This window comes from Lonchura striata, chromosome 8, assembly GCF_050655825.1.
Source record: "Lonchura striata isolate lonStrDom1 chromosome 8, ASM5065582v1, whole genome shotgun sequence".
Lineage (NCBI taxonomy): Eukaryota > Metazoa > Chordata > Aves > Passeriformes > Estrildidae > Lonchura > Lonchura striata.
The window spans coordinates 28321432-28343701 of record NC_140710.1 but is presented as its reverse complement, the minus strand read 5'-3'; the positions used below and the strand labels follow the sequence as shown (position 1 = coordinate 28343701).

At 39.5% G+C, this 22270-nt stretch overlaps 1 protein-coding gene across 3 annotated transcripts in view; it reads left to right on the top strand.

Annotated features, from left to right (window-relative positions):
- COP1 (COP1 E3 ubiquitin ligase) overlaps positions 1–22270 on the top strand; it is a 124745-nt gene that overhangs the window by 21918 nt on the left and 80557 nt on the right. For all 3 annotated transcript variants that reach the window (XM_077785294.2, XM_085586660.1, XM_021545970.4), the window contains exons 7-11: positions 1542–1601; positions 3435–3511; positions 8459–8516; positions 11967–12081; positions 15480–15615. In XM_077785294.2, coding sequence (XP_077641420.1) covers positions 1542–1601; positions 3435–3511; positions 8459–8516; positions 11967–12081; positions 15480–15615 — 446 coding nt within the window. The remainder of the gene's footprint in view (positions 1–1541; positions 1602–3434; positions 3512–8458; positions 8517–11966; positions 12082–15479; positions 15616–22270) is intronic.

Below are 22270 nucleotides of genomic sequence, written 5' to 3'. Positions count from 1 at the left end.
CTTTTTGTTGAAGCAGAACCTCCTGCCTCTTAAAGGAACAAACTTGAGCACTTGAGTGAATAAGTCTTTGGGAGTAGCTTGCCAGATATTCTTTGGAATATGTCAGAGTAATATGTCTTGCCAAACTTGTAACTTTGAATTTGGGCAATTTAATATTCTGTTGTAAAGTTGAAAGTATAAAAATTTGTCTTTGGAGAATATGTTGTGCTTAAGCTTTCATTGGACTTTACTCAGCAAATGCTTCTGGTCACAGGCCACCTTGCTGGTTGTCTGTAAATTTTTTACTGGGAGCTGAGGAGAGTCAGGGGCACTTCCAGTTCTCTGTGTATTTATTACACTTACGTGTCTCAGTGAACCAGACTTGCTCTGGAGCTGATGTCAGGAGCTCTCACCTAGAGGAATGTGTGTGTGTTTGGGCCCTGCAGGGCTGGGTTTAGGCTCTGGGTGTTAGGGTGGGACATAGCTGCTGAACAAACAGGTAAGGAGACGATGTCCTTGCTTAGGTGTAAACAGTTATCAAGCCTGTGGCTTCAGTTGCTTGAGGTGAGCAAATCCAGCTTGCTGACTGACCAAAAACCTGGAAGATATTCCATGTGACACAAAGAAGGGAAAGGAAATGTTGGCTGGTGAGAGGGGAAGTCTCCTTCTGACCCTTTCAGGTGTAGCCCTCAAATGGACTGGAGCTTATGGTGTAATCCAAGGTAAGTATCACACCTTTGGAAGAAGTGATGCCTTGTTACCACGTGGTGCTTGCTCAGTGCCAGGAGCAAATCTTGCTCTGGTCAAAACAGGTTCTTTCCAACCCAGAAACTTAATGACAGCGTTTAAATCAGCAAGTGACAGGTTAACAGCTGGGATGAGAATTAGCCTTGATACCTTCCAGCAAAACATTTTGTATTTAACTGAACGGTGAAATTATCATTGTCTTTCATTGTGTTTTTTTCTAATTGTGACAGGACAAATGGGGGAACGGTTTGAAAGTGAGAGTGTGGGTTCAGATATTAGGAAGAAATTCTCCCCTGTGAGGATGAGTAGCCTCTGGCACAGGGTGCCCAGAGAAGCTGTGGCTGCTCCATCCCTTGAAGTGTTCAGGGCCAGGCTGGACAGGGCTTGGAGCGACCTGGGATAATGAAAGGAATCCCTGCCTGTGGCAGGGGGTGGAGTGATATAATCTTTAAGGTCCCATCTAACCCAGACCACTTTGTCGTTCTATACTCAGTCTTTGCAAACCTGTTACATCTTGTCTGAGACATGTTAGAAGAGCATAATAGTATTAGTTTGAATAATGTACGTTTCTGTGATTGACATCCAAATACCTCCTGCTCTTGTTTCACATTGTTTCAAAATAATAGTTTGTCTTGAATGTGGTTTGTGTGCACACTTACATTAATCTGTGCATTTGAACTTCTTGCCTGGTGACTTTTGAATTGTGTAGCACACCAGTGAAGAGAGTTCAGATTCCTCTCTGGAAAGATTGTAATTTATCTTGGTGGTGGTGCAGTGCAGATTGATTTAGACTTCTCCCATTCTCTTATCCACAGCAATTGGAGCAGATCCAGAAGGAGCTAAGTGTTCTGGAAGAAGATATTAAACGTGTAGAGGTGAGGTGCCCAGACATTGTTCTGACTCTGGCAATTTTTCATTTTCATCAAGCTGTCTGCCCTGCTGTGAGGCTGCTGGGTTAAATTTACGGCATTTAAGTCAGTAATGGGAAAATGAACAGATGATGCTCTTTCTTTAATTTGTTCATTTAGTTGATGTGTGCAGGCTGCAGTTAGGTAGCTCTTATATAATCATTTCTTTGTGTTGGTAGTAAGTATTTTAGAGTAGTTGCTAGAAATCAGCAGCTGGTATATTGATCAGAATTTAAGATTTTTGTACGTTGCTGGCTGTTTGCACAGGTTGTTTAAACCTTAGCAGCATCTAAGTCTTAAAATGGAGAGGTGTGGGGGGTTCAGAAGAGGGCTGTTGTGCAGACTGGGCAGGAACAAAACCAGTTCCTGCTGCATGTCAAAACTGATTGCTGCTACCTCCTGATATAGTTATCTTAATTCCTTAATAATGGGAATCTCTTGATATTTTTGCTAAGAATTATTCTCCAAGAATCTGTAACCCCATCAATGCAATCCTTCTGTCTTCACTGAGTTTTTAGGTTGCTCTTGGTCCTTTTCTGTAATCCATTCTAGTATTTAATCTTGCAGTAGGGAGCTGATGTTTCAGGAATACATCAGACTGCCACCTCTCCAAATATCATTCCCTTAAAGCTTCTCGGGAATCAGTTTGCTGGTCTGTTTCTCACTGCTTGCTCATCTTGAGCAATCAGCATGTGTTCCCAACTACCTTCCAAAAAGCCTTTTAGAATGTTTCATGCAATTAATATGTGTGCTGATGAATTAGCAAAATAGAAATATTACTGACAACTGCAAGAATTCCCATTTATCTATCTGATAGCTGTTTGGAATTTTTTCAGACCTCTTTTCCTAAATGCTTTTCAGCTTTGGTGAAATAAATATACCTTAGTGTGTTTTATTCAGACTGGTAAAATAAGTCTTGAGATCTAGGAGAAACTATTCCCAAAAGCTGTGGAATCTCTCAAAGAGCATCCAGCTACCTGTTTCTGTGCTCTTTAATCAGGCATTTCAGTGGGCTGCAGCTATGGTATATTCCTGGGGTGTGATGCTGACCTTGGCTCTAACCTCTAAAGCCTGGGATCTCTCTTGTCACAAATATCCTTCTTTCTACCTATCAACTAATAGGCACCTAGTGGGAATTTGAAAGCACAAGTAATAATTGTCCTGAGAACACTTTGCCCCTCAACTAATGAGCTGCTGCATCCTGCATAGCTTCCATTTCCCAAACAGATGAAAGACAGTTTCACACTGGGTACACAGCAGTGACTTAGTCTGGGAGGGACAAAGCCAAGTTCATGTGCAAAGTTTATCTCTTGTGCAGTGGTCCCACAGAGGACTGACAGATCCTCTTTTAAGTCTGTGGCACCACCTTTGCCCTGTTGCCTTGTGACTATTCTTGCCATGACCCATATCCAGCTTTACCTTCCAGTTTTGAAGGCTGTTAGATAAGTTTGCACATATCTCAAAAATGCAGTTACAGCTTGCTAGTTCTGCCATGTTTAAGGGAGATGGGTTAGAGGCAATTGGATGATAACCAAATCTGTTGGGTTTGTTGGAATATAAAGTCCAAAATTGCCACTCTTGAAGCACAGAGCACAACAGGTGTAGGATTTTTGAAACCCAGTCTGAATGGTAACTGAAAAAAAAAATTGAAGAAAATCAGTGTTTTCTCAGGTATAGGTTAGGATTTTTAGGTAAGAGTTGAGTAAATGTAGACACAAGAAAAGCAGCAGTATTATGTAAACACATGTATTAGACAGACATGTTTTGTCAGCCCTGATGTAACGTGGCTTTCTGTTTCAGGAGATGAGTGGCCTGTACTCCCCAGTCAGTGAGGACAGCACAGTGCCACAGTTTGAGGCTCCCTCACCTTCACACAGGTATGGAGCTTGCAACTCAACTTGGATTTCAAACTGCACATGTTGCACTCTACATGCTAGTGCTTTCCAAGCAGTGCCCAAAACACGAGCAAAACTGTTTTTTGAGTGCTGTACAGTATTTTCCTATTGTGTTTCTAATTGCTGTAAACTTTATGTGAACAAAGAAGTGAAGAAAAAGCCATCTGAGCCTGCATTTGGATGAAAAATCTGCTCTGAATCAGATGCCATGGAAAACCGATGGCTTTAAATGTCATGTGAATTAGTAAACTTGAGTCATAAGCCTTTGCTATGGAATAAAATATTACTATTATTTATATGCTACCTTTTCTGAACATTGTGTTGTTCTGCTTGGCATATGAAAGGTCTTAATTTTGTATGGTGCTGGAGTGCTCTGGCTCCCCTAATCAGCATGGATAGCTAAAGGTATGGGCTCAGATCAGAATTTGAAATGTACAGCCTATTGATTCTGTTTATCTGCTGTCTGTTTTGATTTAATGAAATGCCTTTCTAATAACATAATTTCATGTGTATTTTTGCCTGGAATATTGCATAGTCTGGTTTCTTGATGATAATACTGCAGATGCTTCTTGTATCCAAGTTGTAAGTGCCAGAGTTTGAAGTGCTCTACTTTACAGATGTCTTTTTATCTAATTTCAGCAGGGCCAAGTTATGTTATTAAGTGATCATCTCTGCTATCTCTTAGAAGTAGAGTTCTCTAAACTGTCATTTTCTGTTATAAAATTGTACTGGTAGATTTTTTTTTGCAGTTAGCAGCTCTAAACCTAATAGCCCAGAAGTAAAAAATGATCAGATTTCTTCCCTTGAAGAGACTTAGAAACAGTGCTGTGGTGAGGAACCCAGCAATATTGGCTGGATTTTCCTACCAAGATGCTATTTCTGGACAGAGAGACCAATATCTCTGATATTTCTATGTAACTCTGGCTGCCCCTGAGGGAAGGGACAGAAATATGATCAGAATGGATGGGAACAGCATTTCTAATTCAGTTCTTCACTGCTTCTTCAATTCTTTTTAGGTACAGATTTGTTTCTTGGTATGGAGTATTGCTGTTTTGCCAAGAAGCAGTTTTGTGAAACTCATGAGATTCTTGTCAGGTTCTACTACTTTTCTGGTTATTGGCTATTAAATAGATTGGTTTTACTCCGTGGTAGAGAGGCTTGGGGTAAACTTGAGCACGGGTTGGGCAACATCAATTTGTTGGATGTTGGATGCCTTCAGGCCCAGAAACCTTTCTCTTTTAACAGGAGATTCTACTTATGAGGAGAAATGTATCTCTATTACTTGAGCTAAGCTAACAAACAAGCCCCCAAAGAACTTTCTTTATCTGTTGAAGGCTGGAATAACATTTTGAGCCCAGGAGTTTTAGTAAAAGCATTGAGGGGGGAACAGTCTGCAGTTAGAGCTACACTGGTTTCAGTCTACTGAGAATTTCTTAATATTCCTTTATGCCTATTTATTTCATGTCCTAGGGGTCAATCAATCTCAATTCTTGCATTTGAAGATGTAAGATAGTATCAGAAGAATTGTAGTGATCTTTGGATTGATGTGTTTCACCTGGGGTCTCCTGGGAGGGGGCAGTGGGATGGAGCCAAGATGGGTGCAGGGACCTTGGGCTCATCTTCCCTGCCTATCTGGGTCATCTTGGCTGTGTCTTGAATTTTGGAATTTCCCCCTGGTACAGCATGACAGGGGTGTGATATAATAGGATATTTAGGTGATTTCTAGGGAATGTGGGAATGCCTTTTTCTTTCTGCTTTAGAAGACCCCTTATCTTTTTCTTAGTGACATTCCTGTGTTAAGAAGCAGCCTTGAGTGGTAGAAGAGAAATCGGTATATGAAGGAATTACCTCAACAGGCATCAGTTGTTCCCAGAAGTTACTCCTTCTATCCCTGCCCTATTTTGACAGTTTTATACAATTTGAGTAATTGCATTGGTGTGAATTACCATAAATTACATTCCAGGAAGGTCTACCATTTGAAACTAATTTTATTTTCAACATTAAGTGTAAGTTTTGAAGAATATCTCAACAACATTCCTCCTTGGCAAGAATGCTGCAGAACAGCTGATATGAAATATGCTGATTTTTCTCTTAACTGAAATATTTAATCTTCAGAGTGCGTTTCAGAGATGCCATGAACCACTAAGAGTGAAATACAAATATAGTTTGGGATGGATTCTCTTCCATGTTAAAATGATATTGAACTTGCAGAGGCTCTTTAGCCTATCAGTGAATTGAAATGGTGTATTTAAATTGAAATATAACTTAACATACTTAACACACTGCTAATGAAATATAATTGTATAACACTTTAGTAATGTGCCTTATAAATAGTACAAGGTTATCAGTGACTAGTGCTGAGGGGAAGAAAACTTCTTTAGCCTTTGAATTTAAAGTTCAAGAAAATAGAGTTCTTTGGAATTCAGTTTTTATCTGGTCTCTGGTGACTTGCCCTTATTCATCTGCTTCCTTTAAATCACACGCTTGCTTCATTAATTTTCTGTTTCTTTTCATTGTTTGTAGCTTTTTTTTCCTCCCCACTTTTAACATCTTCAAAATGTGAAATTAGTTTCCTTCCCCCAGCTTCCTTCAGAAGCTCTTTAGCAAAAAACCCAAGCACAGCTATGATGTTCAGTACATCCTTGGCTGCAAGAAACACGTGTTTTCTCCTGTGCCTGTGCAGGGTGTGATGAAACATTAAATTGGGTAATAGCACAGTGCTTGTTTACAGTGTTGCCTGTTGCTTGGTTTGTATACTAATAGAGAACAAGGGGGGAAGAATAAGGGAAGAAAACAAATAGTTCTGTGTATGGCTTTTCTGAACTGGCATGTGTGTTATTTCTGCTCCCAGTAAGTGGTGCAAACAGGAGGTAGGAATAAGCAACTTATCTGTGATGCTATCCAGGACTAATAGCAATAACAAGCTACCACTAATAGGGGTCTGAAGGAAAATTCTGATCTAGAAATGAGTTGCTTGGTAACTGGTTCAGTTATTGAAATCCTGATCCTCCTTCCTCTCCATTTGTTCTAATTACCTCCTCCCATCCTTGTAATGGGATTTATAGTCTGTGGGTTGCCTTGTTTGTTGTTGTTCTGTGTTTTTAAATGTCATATGAGTGTAGCTGAATTTCCAAACTGAACCTAATGTTACATTCTTTAAAAAAAAAACTGGATAGCACTGTAATTTTCTGATTACTTGCATCCCTTTTATTGAAAGGAAAAACATTCAAGCATATATGAGTTAACTCAGCTGTGGGCACAGCATAGAAATATCTTTGAATTTGTACTCTGGTTAGGGAGATGACGTCTACACTCTTGAAGGCTTTACATCACCAGACAACCTGCAGCAAAACGAGACCAGACACTCCAAGTCTGTGTTCTGCTGTTAATTGCCTCTGTACCTGTCTCAGAGTGGAGTAGTTTTTCATTGCTTTCTAGCTGAATGTGTTATTCCTGCAGTTCTGGCAGGATCTGCTGTCCATGTTTCATTATTTCATGCAGCCACATTCTAATTTAAAGTTCATTGTCCTCAGCCATGCCTGAAATGGCTCTGCTGTTTTCTGCCTTACAATAGCTTCTGCAAATAATGATTTTTATCTCTTAGATTTTCTTTGTTTGCAGCTTTTGTCTTGCCTGGAACAGAAGTCCAGTAAATCTCATTTTCCCAGTTAATTTTTAAATTCTCATCAGTGGTTATATCTCATCTTCTGTTTCCACTTCCAGGGGAGCTTGAAAACATTCAGAGAAATATTTAAGCACTGGTACCATTGGTTCATTTTTCCAAACTTAGAGGTGCCCTGCCCTGCATTTCAACCAAACCAATTTGTTTATGACCTAGATTCTCAAGTTTCCACATAAGTTCTGTCAGCTGCTACACAAGCAGGAATTGGTAAAATTATGTTTGACAAAACTAAGACCTACAGCAGTGTTTTAGAAGCTTTTAAAGAAACCTTCAGCTTTCCCAGGCAATGCTTATAATCTAAGGTCATCTCATAAGAAAGACTGAGAATAATGAGAACAATGATCCCAACTAGTTTCTTCTCTGTCCAAGTCAAATGACATAGCAGAAGCAAAGCAGTTAAAAAATTTTTTTAGAAATTAATTGTGGTGATTTTCATAATGTATTCTGCATAATCAATAAAATTGTGTCCTTGTATGCTAATCTTTGCCTGTCCTGGAGGTATATGAAATTTGAGTGATAAGTGTGCTTTTATATGACTCTGGTGTCTTACTGTGGGAGCTGAATTTTTTGCCTCTGTGTCGAAGAGCACTGAACCACCTGTTTTCTGCTTGGATCAGGAGATCTTTTTGCAGTTTTGAAAATTAAATGCTATTGAGTTTGCATGTCAGTGCTGTGTTTTGAAAACATTGATTTAAAAGGTATGCTGTGCCATTATAGATACTATAATATGGTGTAGTATTTTTTAATAATAGTAATCCTGGCTGTCAGTATATTTTTTTAGGTTATTTCTATATTTCCTTAATTGTCTGTTTAAACAAGTGTCTGTCTTACACTGATTTCTCTAGGTTTTCCCTTTCCAGTGTTGGTTCAAATGCCAGAGAATTAGACTTCTCTATTTTCTTTCTTTTTTTAAGGAATTGAAAACCAGTGGTAGCATGTTATTTTCAGAATGTCTTGTGCTGCATATTTCATATGAAAGATATGCATTTGCATTCTAATTAGAAATTATTTGACTGCACTACACGTAATTGTGTGTGACAGCATTCTGCTCTAAGAAAACTGTGTTTAAAAAAAAAAGTCTCTCCTAAAGCCCCAAACAAAATAAAGCCTTGTGTTCCCTGTCTGTAAAATGGATTTCAGAGGCGAGTATGCTGCAGAGTGTCAAGGGGGGGAATAGCAAACAGGTTAAAAATGATAAAGGATGGCTGTGCAGCAATTCAAGTAGACTATTTCTTTTATTTTTGCAGTAGTATTATTGACTCCACCGAGTACAGCCAGCCTCCAGGCTTCAGTGGCAGTTCTCAGGTAAGATCATATATAAATGTCTGCATTTATATGGGGGGGATGGGAGGCTGAATGTGGAGATTAGTCAGGGTTGAGGTACACCTTCATCCATCTCCAGAGCACTGGTCAGCTGCAGCTTTTACCTGGTTGTATGGGCAGCTGCAGCTGTAGGAATGATTGTGCCCAGCTGTGTGAGAGAGACCTGGTGTAATGTATTTAGACATCTGAATATTTTCTTAAAGCTGACTCTTCCATGGAAGAGGGGATATGGTTTGCTCTTCATGGCCCATGTGGGCAGCACTGGGGAAGGGAGGTAAATCCCTGACCCTGTCCCTTGGCTTAACTTTCAAAACAAAAAAATAATTTCCAGCACACTTACATCATTTGTCCTCAGCAGGGCCTTTTACAAACCGTTATAAATTCATATAGAGGGTAAAAAGCTGCATATAGAATGGAACTATTTGGTAGGCAGCCTCCAAACTGTCTGATCCATAGGGCCTCCCAAATTCCAAACAGCACTTCTGTAGTCTAGAACCTTGGAGGAATTCAGCTGGACTGGGGAGGTGACACTCATACCCAGCTCACAGTTCCATAAAGGTTATACAGTTTTCATCTGGGCAGACGGACTGCTGGGCACATTCCAGCTGTGCCTTGGGTGCTCTCTTGTGGTGGTGGACCATCCCTGGCATACACCAGCATGAAACTGATAAATTAAAAGGTGCAAGAGCTGTTGTTGGATCTTGTTTTATTTAAAGAAAAAAAAAGACCTGGGCGCATCTATGTTTAAATACAGCTGTGTAACTAATTGGTAATTAGAAAATTCCATCTATTAGTCTGTGGGAAAATGCTTGTTGCTACTGCTCTGGTCTTTGGAGGTTTTTGCTTGAACAGAGAGTTACAGTTCTACCACATCTCAGAGGGCAGGTGTAATGTAGATGGGGGTTTTGTGTTTAGGACTCTGATGTGCTACAGGGTGTTTGTTCTCCAGTGACATAACTTGTCTCAGTACTTCCTATTTCAAAGCCAAAATTAATAGCATAGCTACCCTGCTGGTGAGCTCACAAAACAAACAACCCAGACTTTCTTGTCATTCTGTATGACAGCCTTATTTGTGTGAGAATAATATTTTTTGTCCTGAAGTGTGATTTCTTGTCCTCAAGAGTGCAAGATCTGTACTCTCAAGTACAAATTTTCAAATTAAACTTTAATATATGTTTGGATGGGGAGTTCAAACAGAACTCTTGAATTAAACACTTCTGTTCAAAGGTAGTCTAATTTCAGCAAGACTTTACCATAAAAAGAGTTTTAAGAATATAAATTAAATTGTAGGGGTTTTTCCCTAATTGTCAGTCATGGCAAAAATCACATACTGGGCATTGTTGGCAGTAAGAGTTATCTAGCATGGACTGCACAGCTTTCCTTTCTCAATGTAATTACATTGCCCACAAACATGTTGTTAGGGAAGAATTTATATACCACAAAGCTCTAGGACAGTTCTCTTCCAGAAGATGAGCTTCAGAAGTAAATAGTGGACAAGTCACTTAAGCCCTGGGGAATTCTGTGGATAGTATTTAATGGCAGTCCCTTTTTTCTGCTAGAAATAAGGAGCTTGTGTGCAGCTAAGAAGCTTTTTCACAGTTGTTAGAGGACTCCTTAGAGTATCTGATGGAGTTCAGACAATAAAATCACTCCTGGTAACAGAGGAATCCAAACTGATATCCTCTACTAGGGCAACCATAGTAGTTTTAGCCATTGAATAAAAATTGCTTGGATATCTTTTCTAATATTTTCCTCCTGTTGCCCTCCTGTTAAGCCAGGGAGCAGGCTTCATAGAAAATGAAAATCTGTTTTTTGGCAAAACATGAGCAGGTTGAAATGTTTAGCTGGGGGTGGTTTCATGACTGTGGGTTAGTGCCCCTTGCTTGGTACTCAGCACACTTGGGTTGCCACGTGCCAGCCTGAGAGCTCCTCCACAGGGATCTTCCTTTGGAGGCATCAGGCAAACACCCACCTGATGGATTCCATCTCAGTGTGGACTGGGATTGGCAGATCAGGCCTGGGGTTGGGTTGTGTCACTCATCGTGGTTCAGGCAGCCTGCCTTAACTTGAGACTGGAATGATTGATTGTTCAGTGCCTGAAGTTGTCTTAAGGCCAAATCACTACTGATGTGCTGAGAGAGACTGGAGACATTGGAGGCTGGTGCACAAAAATTGTAGAAAAAGTCTATAGAAGTGTTATATTAAGAGTTTTTGAAAGATGTAAAATTTTAGAAAATGGTATTTGAAAGGTACTGGTGTAGGAGCACTTCCCAGTGTTGTGTGTTGAGGTTGGGGCTGCTTTTGAGATGAAACAAGCTGTGAAGACCATGGATGCTGTCACAGGCAAGTGTGAGCCACGATGTCAGTGTGTGGGAAGTGGTGGCTTGGAGATTTCACTGCTTGGGATTTGCTTTTTTCCTAAAATGTTAGATTGCTTTTTATACAGGCACAAACAAAATTGGAGTGGGCTGTAAACTTATTTTGTTCTCGTTGGCTTGGTGGGTGGCTTTAATGAGGACAGGCTGTTCCCCTGCATGGATTGAGGGGAAGCTGTACACGAAGTGGGTTTTGTTAGTGCCATTGAGTAGCATTACAGGCCTTGTATTTGCTCAAGGATGTTGTTCATTAGGGAGCTTGATGGTTCTTAAATCTTTTAAAATTTAGCTTTGAGGATGTGGTATGTGAGACTTCTTAAATAGAACCTATAGCAAGGAGCTATTTGTGCTTCTTATGTAGTAGAGGGTTTCATTCCTTTTCATGACTCGTGATTAAAATGGTGAGTACTGCATTTTCTGTGTTTGCTTCTGCAGGAAAGATTACTCACGTAGTTTAAATCCTTTGCTCCTACATCTCACTGTTACTGTTTGGGTAGGTTGGGAAATGGCTTTAATGATGAGCTTCAGGAACTTCTTTTCAATTAACCTTTGAACTTCATACTGTCTTTTGCTTCTGTTTTATTTGCTTAGTTTTACAGAGAGCTACTGAGTTGCTTCAAAAGAAGTAATTCAGTAACTAACTCATTAAAATAAACACTTCCTTCTCTTTTAATGAGCTGTCGGCCAAGGATCTGGGGAGTATTTGTTGTACAGTCTGTTTGATTTGTGAAGCTAGAAGTTGGCTTATGCTGCCCATCTGTATAAATGCAAGAGAGGACTCACTCCCCGGGGTTTAGGATTGCCTGTCCTGTATGTGAGGCCAGAATCACTAAATTTACTAAGGTTCAGGAAACAAACTGTCTAAAAGCAGGGATTTGTTTTTGTTACATTAAAGGTTTCAGCACAGGACCCTAAGAAATAATTGTTGACAGTGCCAAGATTCTTCATTTATTGTCATTTTACACTTCTGACCTATGGTATAATTGAGTAAAATCTATAGCAGTGAAACCCAGGCCTGGCTTTTAACTTTCTGGAGTGTTGTCCCTTCTCCACTCAGACCAAAAAGCAGCCGTGGTATAACAGCACGCTGGCCTCGCGACGCAAGCGCCTCACAGCTCACTTTGAGGACCTAGAGCAGTGCTATTTTTCCACCAGGATGACTCGTGTCTCGGGTGAGTTCTCACGTGGTATTCCTCTTCTGATGTCAGGTACCTCTTGCAGAAAAGCTTTGCTTTTGAGAGAGCAGTTTTCTCTTCTCCCTTGCACAAGAATGTGGCTATACGTATTTGTGTTACTCAGATCCCGTTTTGCTATTCTTGACCAATCTTTGAAGTTGCTAAATTTGGAAAACTTAATCCTGTCACTTTGGAGGGGCACATGTATTGCTTTGTAATCCTTTACTGTGAAGGGCAACAGCCACAAACAATTTCTCTGGTGCCTGTTCTGAAGATGAAAATACCTGAAAGCAGTGGTTGAGTTGTCTTTCCACTAGATGTGGTATAAACCCAATAGTTAAAAGCAATGCTATTGAAATGCTACAGAGGTATAAACATAAATGGATACATTCCTCTGTATTTAGCATGCAAGAGGACATGTGGAGGTTATCCTTTGTTATCTAGATTGTGTCTTGGTTCACAAATGGTTTGGATTATTGAAGCTGAGTGTGTAGCAGTTCTGTTGTCCCATGGGGTACACCTTAGATTTAAGGCTGTTTTGTAGAATTAGAAGCTGTTTTCAAAACTGCCTAGATTTCTTCATTCATAATTGAGTAAGTGTGACAGCAGCTAGAGTAATTGCTGCCTAGTGGATGCATAGGTCTTAATTACACACAAGATTCTCCTAAGAAATGAGAGGGTTCGAATAACTGTATCTTCAGGGTAAGGAGGATTCTGTAGCCCCTCTGGAGGAGAAACCAGCTTGGCATGAAAAGCTCCAGGCAATGGACTGTGGCAGGCAAGAGATTTGCAGCACCAAGCTTTAAGCTTCAGCCTATCTCAAGTGTGACAGGCTGCAAGGAAAGCAGCCAGCCCTCAGGGGGTGGGAGACACCACTTAGGGATGAGAGGAAACCAAGAACAGGTTGCTGCAGCAAAGTATCTTTACTTGCAACCTTGGAAGGCAAGGACCGACCTCCCAAGGCAGGATTACTGGGGTAGAAACCTCTGCTTTTTTCTTCTCCATGAATTTAGTCTCTTTAAAATAAATAAATTTAAAGTAATTTTAAAAGGTAATTAATAAATGGCTCCAAAGATAAAGGCTGTAGCATGTCTTAGGGGAGCTCACTCTTAGAAGTATCTACATCTTCTACCTGCTTGAGAGCACGGACTGGCTCAATTCTCACTGTGCACAGCAAAGTGATTTTAACAAGGAATGTAGCATGTTGGGAGGTTACTTCAGTATCTGAAAGATTAGAGCAGCACATTGCATGTGTCCAGCCAGATCCCTGTGAAGTGCTAGCAGGTGCTTTGCAGAATGCACTTCTTCACAGCTCACACTGAGATGTTTTCATGCAGAGCTGTCTTGGTGATGCATAACTGTGTTTATGTAAAAATAAAACTTATTAACCAAGGATAACAAATGGGGCTCTTCCCAGCATTCCCTTGTAGAAGGCATTCTTCTTCATAATTGGAAATATAAATATGGATGCGGTGGAATTGGTTTTTTGTATTTGTATGTGTCAGTTGCACCAAGAGCGGAGGATTTGCAAGTGCAGGTTTTCTCCTAAATAAGGGATAACCTATGATACTTGATAAAGTTTTCCTCTCCTAAGTCATTCCTGCATTTTGACACATTTTAAATGGGATTTAATGTGGATTTAAAGCTTTTTGCAAGAAGTGCCTCTGACTGTTCAAGTAGGGAGTGGAGACATAACATTACTGTAATTATCAAATGGCCTTGCACTTTGACAGGGAAAATGTCTTGAGAAATAATATTCGGTTTTCCAGGCACACATAGAGAATAAATTACAGGAGGACTGTGTGCTTGATCTCTAAATGAGGGAAATAGAAGGGTAGCAGCTATTTGTCCCTATCACAGTGCCAAAGGAGAAGAGAGTCTTTGAAAAACCCTGACTGATGTTTGTGCTGCTTCTCGAGCTGTTTCCTGTAGTGGTCGGGTGCTGATGATGTTAATTTAGAGCAGCCCTTTGTTCATTTTGCGCCTTTTCATCCCTCTAACATGGATAATGTATTTGCTTGTACCCCTAAGCATGCTAATTACTAGCCCTCACTGTTCCTTTATATGATCAAACATTAAACAGGGCATATGAGGGACACTTCAAAATACCTTACAAGTATAGAGATAACAATTTCTGATGGCAAGAAATTACCAGAGTGCAGAAATGATTATTCTCTATGTTTTCCCATAAGAAATCACAGCTGGATTTTGCTTTTGTAAATCAACCTCTCTTTTTTCACCCTGGTATTTCCAAGCCTTTCTAATAAATGGATCTTGTTGTTTCCTTATGCTTCTGATAAGACTAGCTTAACTAGTGGGTGGTATTTCATCTCTGTTGTGTGTGTGTTTTTTGTGGTTCCTCTGCTGCTGCAGTGGATGCTGGGGTGGAGCAGGAGACAAGGTGTGCAGTACTTGTAAACCAGCAGTGTTAGCTGTAGTTCCCTTAGAATGCACTGGTGCAAAAAAGAAAGTGAGGGTGGAAGGATTAAAGAAAGGATTATGAGAATTGCTGCAAATTTCGGGGCTCATTATGAAGCCTGAAGGTGCTACTTAATGTTTGGCTGTGGATATGTGATTATATTGGGAATCAGATTTGCCTGTGAGGCATTGCGGTAAGTTAGGTATTCTTCCTTATTTACAAAATGCTAACATTTAAAATGATTTAAATAAAACTACATTCCTACCCAGAAAAGTTAGGACTTCTGAGAACTCAGTGGATGACTTTCAGCTATCTACAAGGCAATTTACTTTTAACTTTTGTAGTAAACTGTTCCATTTCCCACAGAATATTTATCATCGTTATTCAAGCTGGCTCAATTTCACCTTGTCTGTTGAAGGTCGTAATTTTCACAAAACTTCTAGTACAGGGAGCCTTTTGGTTTCATGCTTGTCTTCCTTCTCCATCCCTGAAATGATTCTCTCTTAGCTCTGTTGCTTTTGGAATAACAAGAGAAGTATTTTTTACTAAAAGTATTTTGAATGTAATTGACACCAAATGTAGACATACTGTAACAGAACAGGGAAAGAAATATACTTTGACCTCTGTTGAAAACCAGACATGTCCTTTGCAGTGCATTTTGATATGCTTAAAAGTTTCTGTTAATAGTCTATATGGCCCATGGGCTCTGAATGCAAGTGAAATAAATGAGCTTACAAAATTGTATTTGACTTCTAGGCAGATTCTCTGCATACTAGGTTCACCCAGCATTGCAGTGGAGAGACCTTATTTGTGCTCTGCTTTCAGAAAATGCTAGAGATGAGAGCCTGGTTTTGACCAAGAATCCTCCCCAGATAACAAGCATCACATGGAGACATTATCTTGATTGTTATGTTTACTGTTGAGTTTACCTTCGTACTGTGTTTCTGCCCCCTCCAATGCCCCTGCCTCTTCCTAGATGACAGCAGAACCACCAGCCAGCTGGATGAGTTTCAGGAGTGTCTATCCAAGTTCACGCGCTACAATTCCGTGCGACCGCTGGCAACGCTGTCCTACGCCAGTGACCTCTACAATGGCTCCAGCATAGTTTCCAGGTAGGACACACTGTGGTGCTGACCATGTGGGTGTGGGCTGCTGGGGCTGAGTTAATAACCCATATTAAACAAGCTATTGTTGGTATATATGCCAAAAATATATCTTCCCCAAAAATAGTTTTGCCATTGCATGACTGTGTGTGATGATTTTGTGACTATCATTGATCTGTGAAGGCACTCGGGTACCTCAGTAGTACTTTTTGTTCCTGTTGGTGTTGGTAGAGACCAAATCCAGAATGCCTGAAGTGCCAGTATCAACAGCTGTTGTACAAAGCCTGTTGTCTTCCTGTTAACTTAGTTGTGTTGTAAATGATGCAGTTCTAGCATTTTAAAAATCAACCATCTTGTTTGGTAGTCTTAAGAATCTGTGGCGATTTTACATTTTATTGGTCAGTCCAGCCACAATGGCAAATATTAAAAAGCTCAGTTGTTTTTAGCTGTGATTGCTTGAAGTCTTGGGCTTTGGAAGCTGTTTGTAGTGCTGAGCAGTAGTGAGGGGTGGTTGTGATAAAGCCAATACAACAGTTCTGTTCTTGCCGACAATTCCTCTGTGTCCCGGCTGTGCAGGGTGGTTATGTCCTGTGCACTGCTGCTGAAGCTCATCTCAGCCTCCTGTGGACTCATTTTGACATATAGCTGGTGAAATGCTTTCAACTGTCTTTCATCAGAATCAGTTTCTTCTAGTTCAGGTCCATGAACCAGCTCCCTTAGGAATCGGGCTGTAAGAGAACACATGAAGAGGATGGGAATTGCCACAGCTCTAACCTTAAGCTGTTTCCTCCCTCCCCGGGGGTTTTGCTTATTTGTGGTAGTTTGTTTTCAGAGCTCCTTGGGGTGGAAAAAAGGATGGAATATCTTAACTAGAAAATCTCTGCATGGTCTATGTGCAGGACCTGTTTGAGCTTCTTGGAAGCACATTTCACTGATTTAAATGTTTGTTCACAGTGGTCTCTTGAGAGAAGTAGTATCATCCCTGTTTTATTATATGGGGAGCAGGAAACATAAAGAGACTGTATGTGAGGTCCTGGAAAAAACATTATGTTGACAAGATAGATAAACTTGGGTTTTCTGACTTTTCATCTAGTGCCTTCCAAAGGGGCCACACGGAGAGTGACAGAAGAGCTTGAATATTTGGTGAGGGAAACCAAGAAATTTACACTATTGAAGAAATTGGAGGCATTGTGTAGCACAGATTTTGTTTAAAGCAGCATTGATTCCTTAACTACTGCAATATGTAGCAGGAATGTGTAATGTCCGACTTAGCCAGAGGTCAGAGCACAGTAATCAGGAATCTGACGTATATTTAACCTGCACTGATTGGGTTCACACCAGCTGCAATGAAATGCAGATGGGAATCTCGCTGCAATGTAGACAAACTTTCTCAACTACTAGTTCAGCATGGATTGGATTTTGCTCCTTTGCCCTTTCTTCTCCTTGACATTCTGCAAGAGCAGCATTTTTGTGGTATTTGCTTAGAAAATGCTGGAAGGACAGTAAATCACACTCATGTTTGAAGGCATTCTAATTCTTGGGTAAAATATAAGTTTGAAAAGTATGTGTGTTACTGTTACAATGAAAATACAGTGAAGCCTTCTTACAAGCCAGTCCTAGAATTGATCATTCAATACATTTTACTGAAAAATAACTTGGTTTCCACATCAGTGTTCTCCCCTGCTCATGCTTTTTATTTATCAAAGCATTTGAGAAATTTTTAGAGGTTTTAAATGTGTAGGCTAAGGCAGTTCACATCTGAGCATGTCTTTAAGTGCTATGGTAAAGTAGCTTTGCTGAATGTGCTGTTGCCATTGTTTTTGTTAGCTTCTGGCTATTCAAACAGTTCCTGTAAAGTCAGAATTTGTTAATCAAGAATTTACACTTAGTATGTGTTGGCCAACACAGTCTGGTGTTCACTTTTTTTTTTTTTGTTTAAACTGATAGCCTCAAGTTCAGAGAGTCTGTGAAACAAAAAGCAGCTTTTAGGTATTCACAGATGAGCCAAATTAAGGTACTTTAAAAGCATTATTTCACTTTCTAAGTGCTGTGAAAAGTTGTATTGTTTATTTGGTCCACTACACTGATCTTTATAAAGTCCTGGGCATGCAGTAGGAAACAGTGATGAAAGAGCAGAAGGTTAAGTCTTGGTATTTAGCTGTTGCTGTTGAGACAAATGGATTTAAATACGGAGTTAATACAAGACTAATACATAAAAAGTCTTCATAAAATTTTTAGGCAGTATTTTAAAGGGATATTTTAAGTGTACTTAGGAATAAAAATAGAACTGACTGGACGTTAAATTTCCTTGTTTTTTTTTTTTTTTAATAAGTTGCTGTTACAGAAGGACAGAATACAAGAGTTTGGTTTGATTGCTTTAACCCTACATAAAGGTCACAAAAGACTCCGAAAGATCTGCTGGCTTGAACAGCCTTTTTTTTTTTTTTTAAGACCTGTTACCTTTAGCTTCACAAAGGAGAAGAATGTTAATAATCCTTATCTGCAAAACATTGATTAGAAGTGAAATAAAATTTGGTTTATGCTAACAGGGTAAAAAGTGTAATTAAAGACTGTGTACAAATAGTTGCATTGTTTTTTCCATGAAAAAATCATGGAACTGGGCAGCAGCAATATCCTTCTGAGAGCCTTGTGGTAAGAATGTTTATGGATGTCTGGACTGTGGACTAATAAAGTACTGTAAACAAATGTATGTTGTGTTACTAAAAAAATTCTGATTAAATGTTCAGGAAGACTCCAGTTGTCTTATGGAAAGAGGAAACAAAGAAGGAAAATGTCAACCCTTTTTCCCTTATACTCTTCAAGAACAACAGATTATCAAGAAGAATGTTCAGGGAAAGCACATCTGAGGCTTTGCTATTGCAGGTTACTCAGTTTTGCTGTAACATCAAGGGGACTTCAGCATGCTTGCAGTATGAATGTGCAAGTATCTCAATATGCTAAATGGCTTTTTAATATACTCACTTCTCTTAAGTACAAAGTATTTACAGTTTTCACAAGTATATTAAATTTTGTTGAATTGGGCCAAAGAATAAATTTTCCATTTATTATGCCCCCAGACAGAGCAGTTGTCAGAGCTTAACTTTCTTTCTCTCTGCTGGCAGTGGCAGTAAATGTAAAGTCTTTCTTTTAAAGATGAGTCTGTAAACTGCTGTGTTAGCATTACAATGATTTATGGAGAAAATTGCTTTACCACTGTCAGAGGCCTTCAGAGAATAATGTGGCAGTCTTTCATATTTGAGAAAAAGAACAGGAAAAGCCAAGAAATGTGCTACAATGAGATGTCTTTCTGAAGCCTGGTTATCAGAAAGCTGGTTCTCCCTCCTCCATGATTCCCAGCTTTGGGAGCATGAGTGAGCTCTAAGGTTTGGGGGCTTTGTGTGGCTTTTTGGCATTGGCTCACACTTCAAATTCTTACAGATTAGTTTACTATTTCTCTGAAAGATCTTAAAGTGACATTTTAAAGTTGTTTTGGATAGCTGACACTAACTGTTATTTAAAGGCTCAGTTATTTACAGAGAGGGAAATAAACAGCTTGTGGTTTTGGATGGAGAAGCCTTGGTCAGCTCATCTGTTGAATCATGATCCAGTGTTCAGGAGCTGCATCTCACCTTTGGTGTCCATTATTTCTTTTCCACTGATTGCTCATTATTCCATTGCTTCTAAGTGATGAATAAGATGTGAAGAGGGATCTCTTAGCATCCAAGCGGTATGATTTTCTGTTTCAAAATTGCTTTTTTGTTTGTATTCACCCTTTCAGTAGCATAACCTGAAATTCTTTCTTCAAAGGTAAGCTTAAAAGAAAAAAAAAATCCATTTGGGGTTTTTCATGTATTCCTTGAACATTAATTTTTCTGTTGCCCTTTTTACTTTGGACTACAATTATTTGTCCATGTAAATTCTCAGATGCAGACTTTAATAAGATACTTTTTAGTTCTGTATCCACCATCACAAACCTTATTTTTTTTTTTTTTTATGCTTGGGATGGCTAGGATTAGATGAGCCATTTTATTAAGTTTGTGACCAGCAATGCTTCTTTATCTTGCAGGTAAAGATAAATGAATGAAATGAAAGTGGGTTTATCCTTTACAGGATTATGTTTGAATGCAGTAGATGCTGCTCCTTGAGAAATCAGGAAGGCTGGATTTTACAGCAAGTTAAATAAACCATTTTTAAAATGGACTCTTATTTACAAGTGGCAGCTCAAAACTGTGGATGAATCTGTCTTATTTGAACTGTTCCCAAAAGTAGAAGGGAAAGAGAATGCTTGGATAAGGAGACTTAAATTGCAGAATTACCAAAGAAACTTGAGAAATAATTCCCTGAACCTACTTGAAGTTTGTGCTTCTCCTGTGGTTCTCTTACTTCCCTTCATCTGAAGTTCTGGGTTTTAGTCACACATTGTCTGGGGCTGAAATGGGATTTTTGTGTAATTAGAGTTGAGTGAAGTACAGAGCCTTTCCCTAATTTTCCCATCTTTCTCTGGAGTGCTGAACTGATATATTTCCTAGTACGTGACTGTGGTCTGGGTCCCTCGAGCAGAAGCTAAATGTGACTTGTACCCAGCAGAAGGGTTATACAGGGGTCAGTTCTGCCCTCTGAATTCAGAGTTCAGGGACACTCTGCCCTCCAAGTCCCATGATGGGCTGCTGGTACCAAGGACTGACACCAGAAAAGAGCTTATTTGCTCTTATCTCCTGAAAAGCAAACCTTCTGGTGACCACGGTGGTGCTGCATTGAGAAGTTTTTTCTTTCATCAACATAAGAGCTAAAACTTAACTTGAAATTGGGAGGTTAATGAATGGAAGTGGTATGGCTGCCAGTGGGACCTAATTTTTTTCCTACTAATTTCAGGCAATTTGGCAGTAGGAAGATCTTTTTGTAATTAAGCTCTCTTAGTACTTGAAACCTGTTTTCATCTGCAGATGAGAATTCTTAGTTGAATTTCAACTTTATGAATTTTCATAATGATCTGTTAAAATTATTGAGCAATCTTTCGATTGATTTGTGAACTGGCTTTTAAACAAAATGTTTTAAATATTGATTGTTCATCAGGTTTTTTTCTTTTTTCTTTCAATATCTTGAAAGAAAAAAGAAAAACCATACCTATGCAAGGAGTTTGTGTCTTGCCATGTAGCAGTCACTGCCTGCAGCATGGGGTAATCCAGTTTTGGAGCAGGTTTCCCAAAGTGGTGGTGCAATCTCCATCCTCAGAGTTATTTAAGAATAACTGAAGAAAGCCCTGAGCAGCCTGCCCCTGCTGTGACCAGGATATTGGACTAGAGACCTCAGAGTCTCAGGGACTGTACTTGTGATAAAGGCACATAATCAGAGCATTAGAAAATTTACATTTCTCACTTTCTACTGAGCATCTTCCTCTGGCCATAAGTTTTGAGAAGGAATTTAAGGATGAACTCTCTATGTGGCTTTAACATGTGTAGTGCAAAGGATATTTCGCTTCCTACAAACCTTACGATTGCTGCTTACAATTTCAACAGGATTGTATTTTTTCTTTTGAAGAGAAGTTTCACGAAAGTGCAGGAACTCACAATGGATGCTGTAGTGTCAGAAATGTACTTGGAGAAATCAGTATTCAGGTAGGAGGATGGTACTGATGCCTTTTTTTCAACCTAGAAATGAAACAACACATGCTTTTAAGATAATATTAATATAGGAGGTAATATATATAAGTGGATCTTTATTTTGAGGCCTCCAGGGCAGTCATGGAGAATATCCACAGAAGCCTGTCCACATGGGGTGAATACAGTTTTTATAAGTTTAGCAATTTAGCATAATTGACAAAAAAGCAGCTGGGAGGACAAGTAGTGATGCAATACCCCCCCAGGTCAAGCTCCTTCTCTGGACCACCCCCCTTTGGTACTAGCTGTACTTTATGAAAATGTGTCTTGTTCTTCTCAACCTTGGTAGCCAGGAAGAACCTAGATACCCTAGGGGCCCTGGAATTTTTGTCTGCCTACAAAAAGGTCATGGAAAATTACTGGAAAACTAGCCACTAATACAATAGTCTCCAGAGCTACAAATATATGTGCCAAATATACAGACTAAAAAGCATATAGAAAAAAAAATCAAAACCCAAAATGACATCATTACCACGTGGAAATGGCCTTGCATCATTGCATCCACCCCTCTTGATTGCTCAGATGAAAATCTTTTCAGTGAGGCTGGAGGTAGCTGCCCTTCCATTCCTCATGGTGTTAATGTGATAATGGGTGTCATCAGGCAGCAGTGGTATGTCTTGGCCTCAGGAACTGGACAGGCAAGCCACAAAAGCTGTGGTTCCAGCATCTTGCACACATAATTCTCATTCTGACAGTGTTTGTAAAAATCAAAGATGGATGTCATTTAGTCCCCCCCAATTTTATAGCTTTCCTTTGGTGTTGAGTGTTGATACAGTGAATTCTTGTTTCTGCATAAAGATACAAACGTCTTATTAATAGAACATGGATTTCTGTATCTCATTTCAGTATTCTTTTAATTGTCTAGCCATATTTGTTGTAAATTCCTTATTTTTTTTTTAAGATCTGAAAAGCATTAGCATGCTTTTGGATTTTTTGTTTGTTCCTGGCCAGCTAGAGACGTTAGCCTGTTAAATGGTGGGTAGTTGAGCAATATAATAAGATAGGAT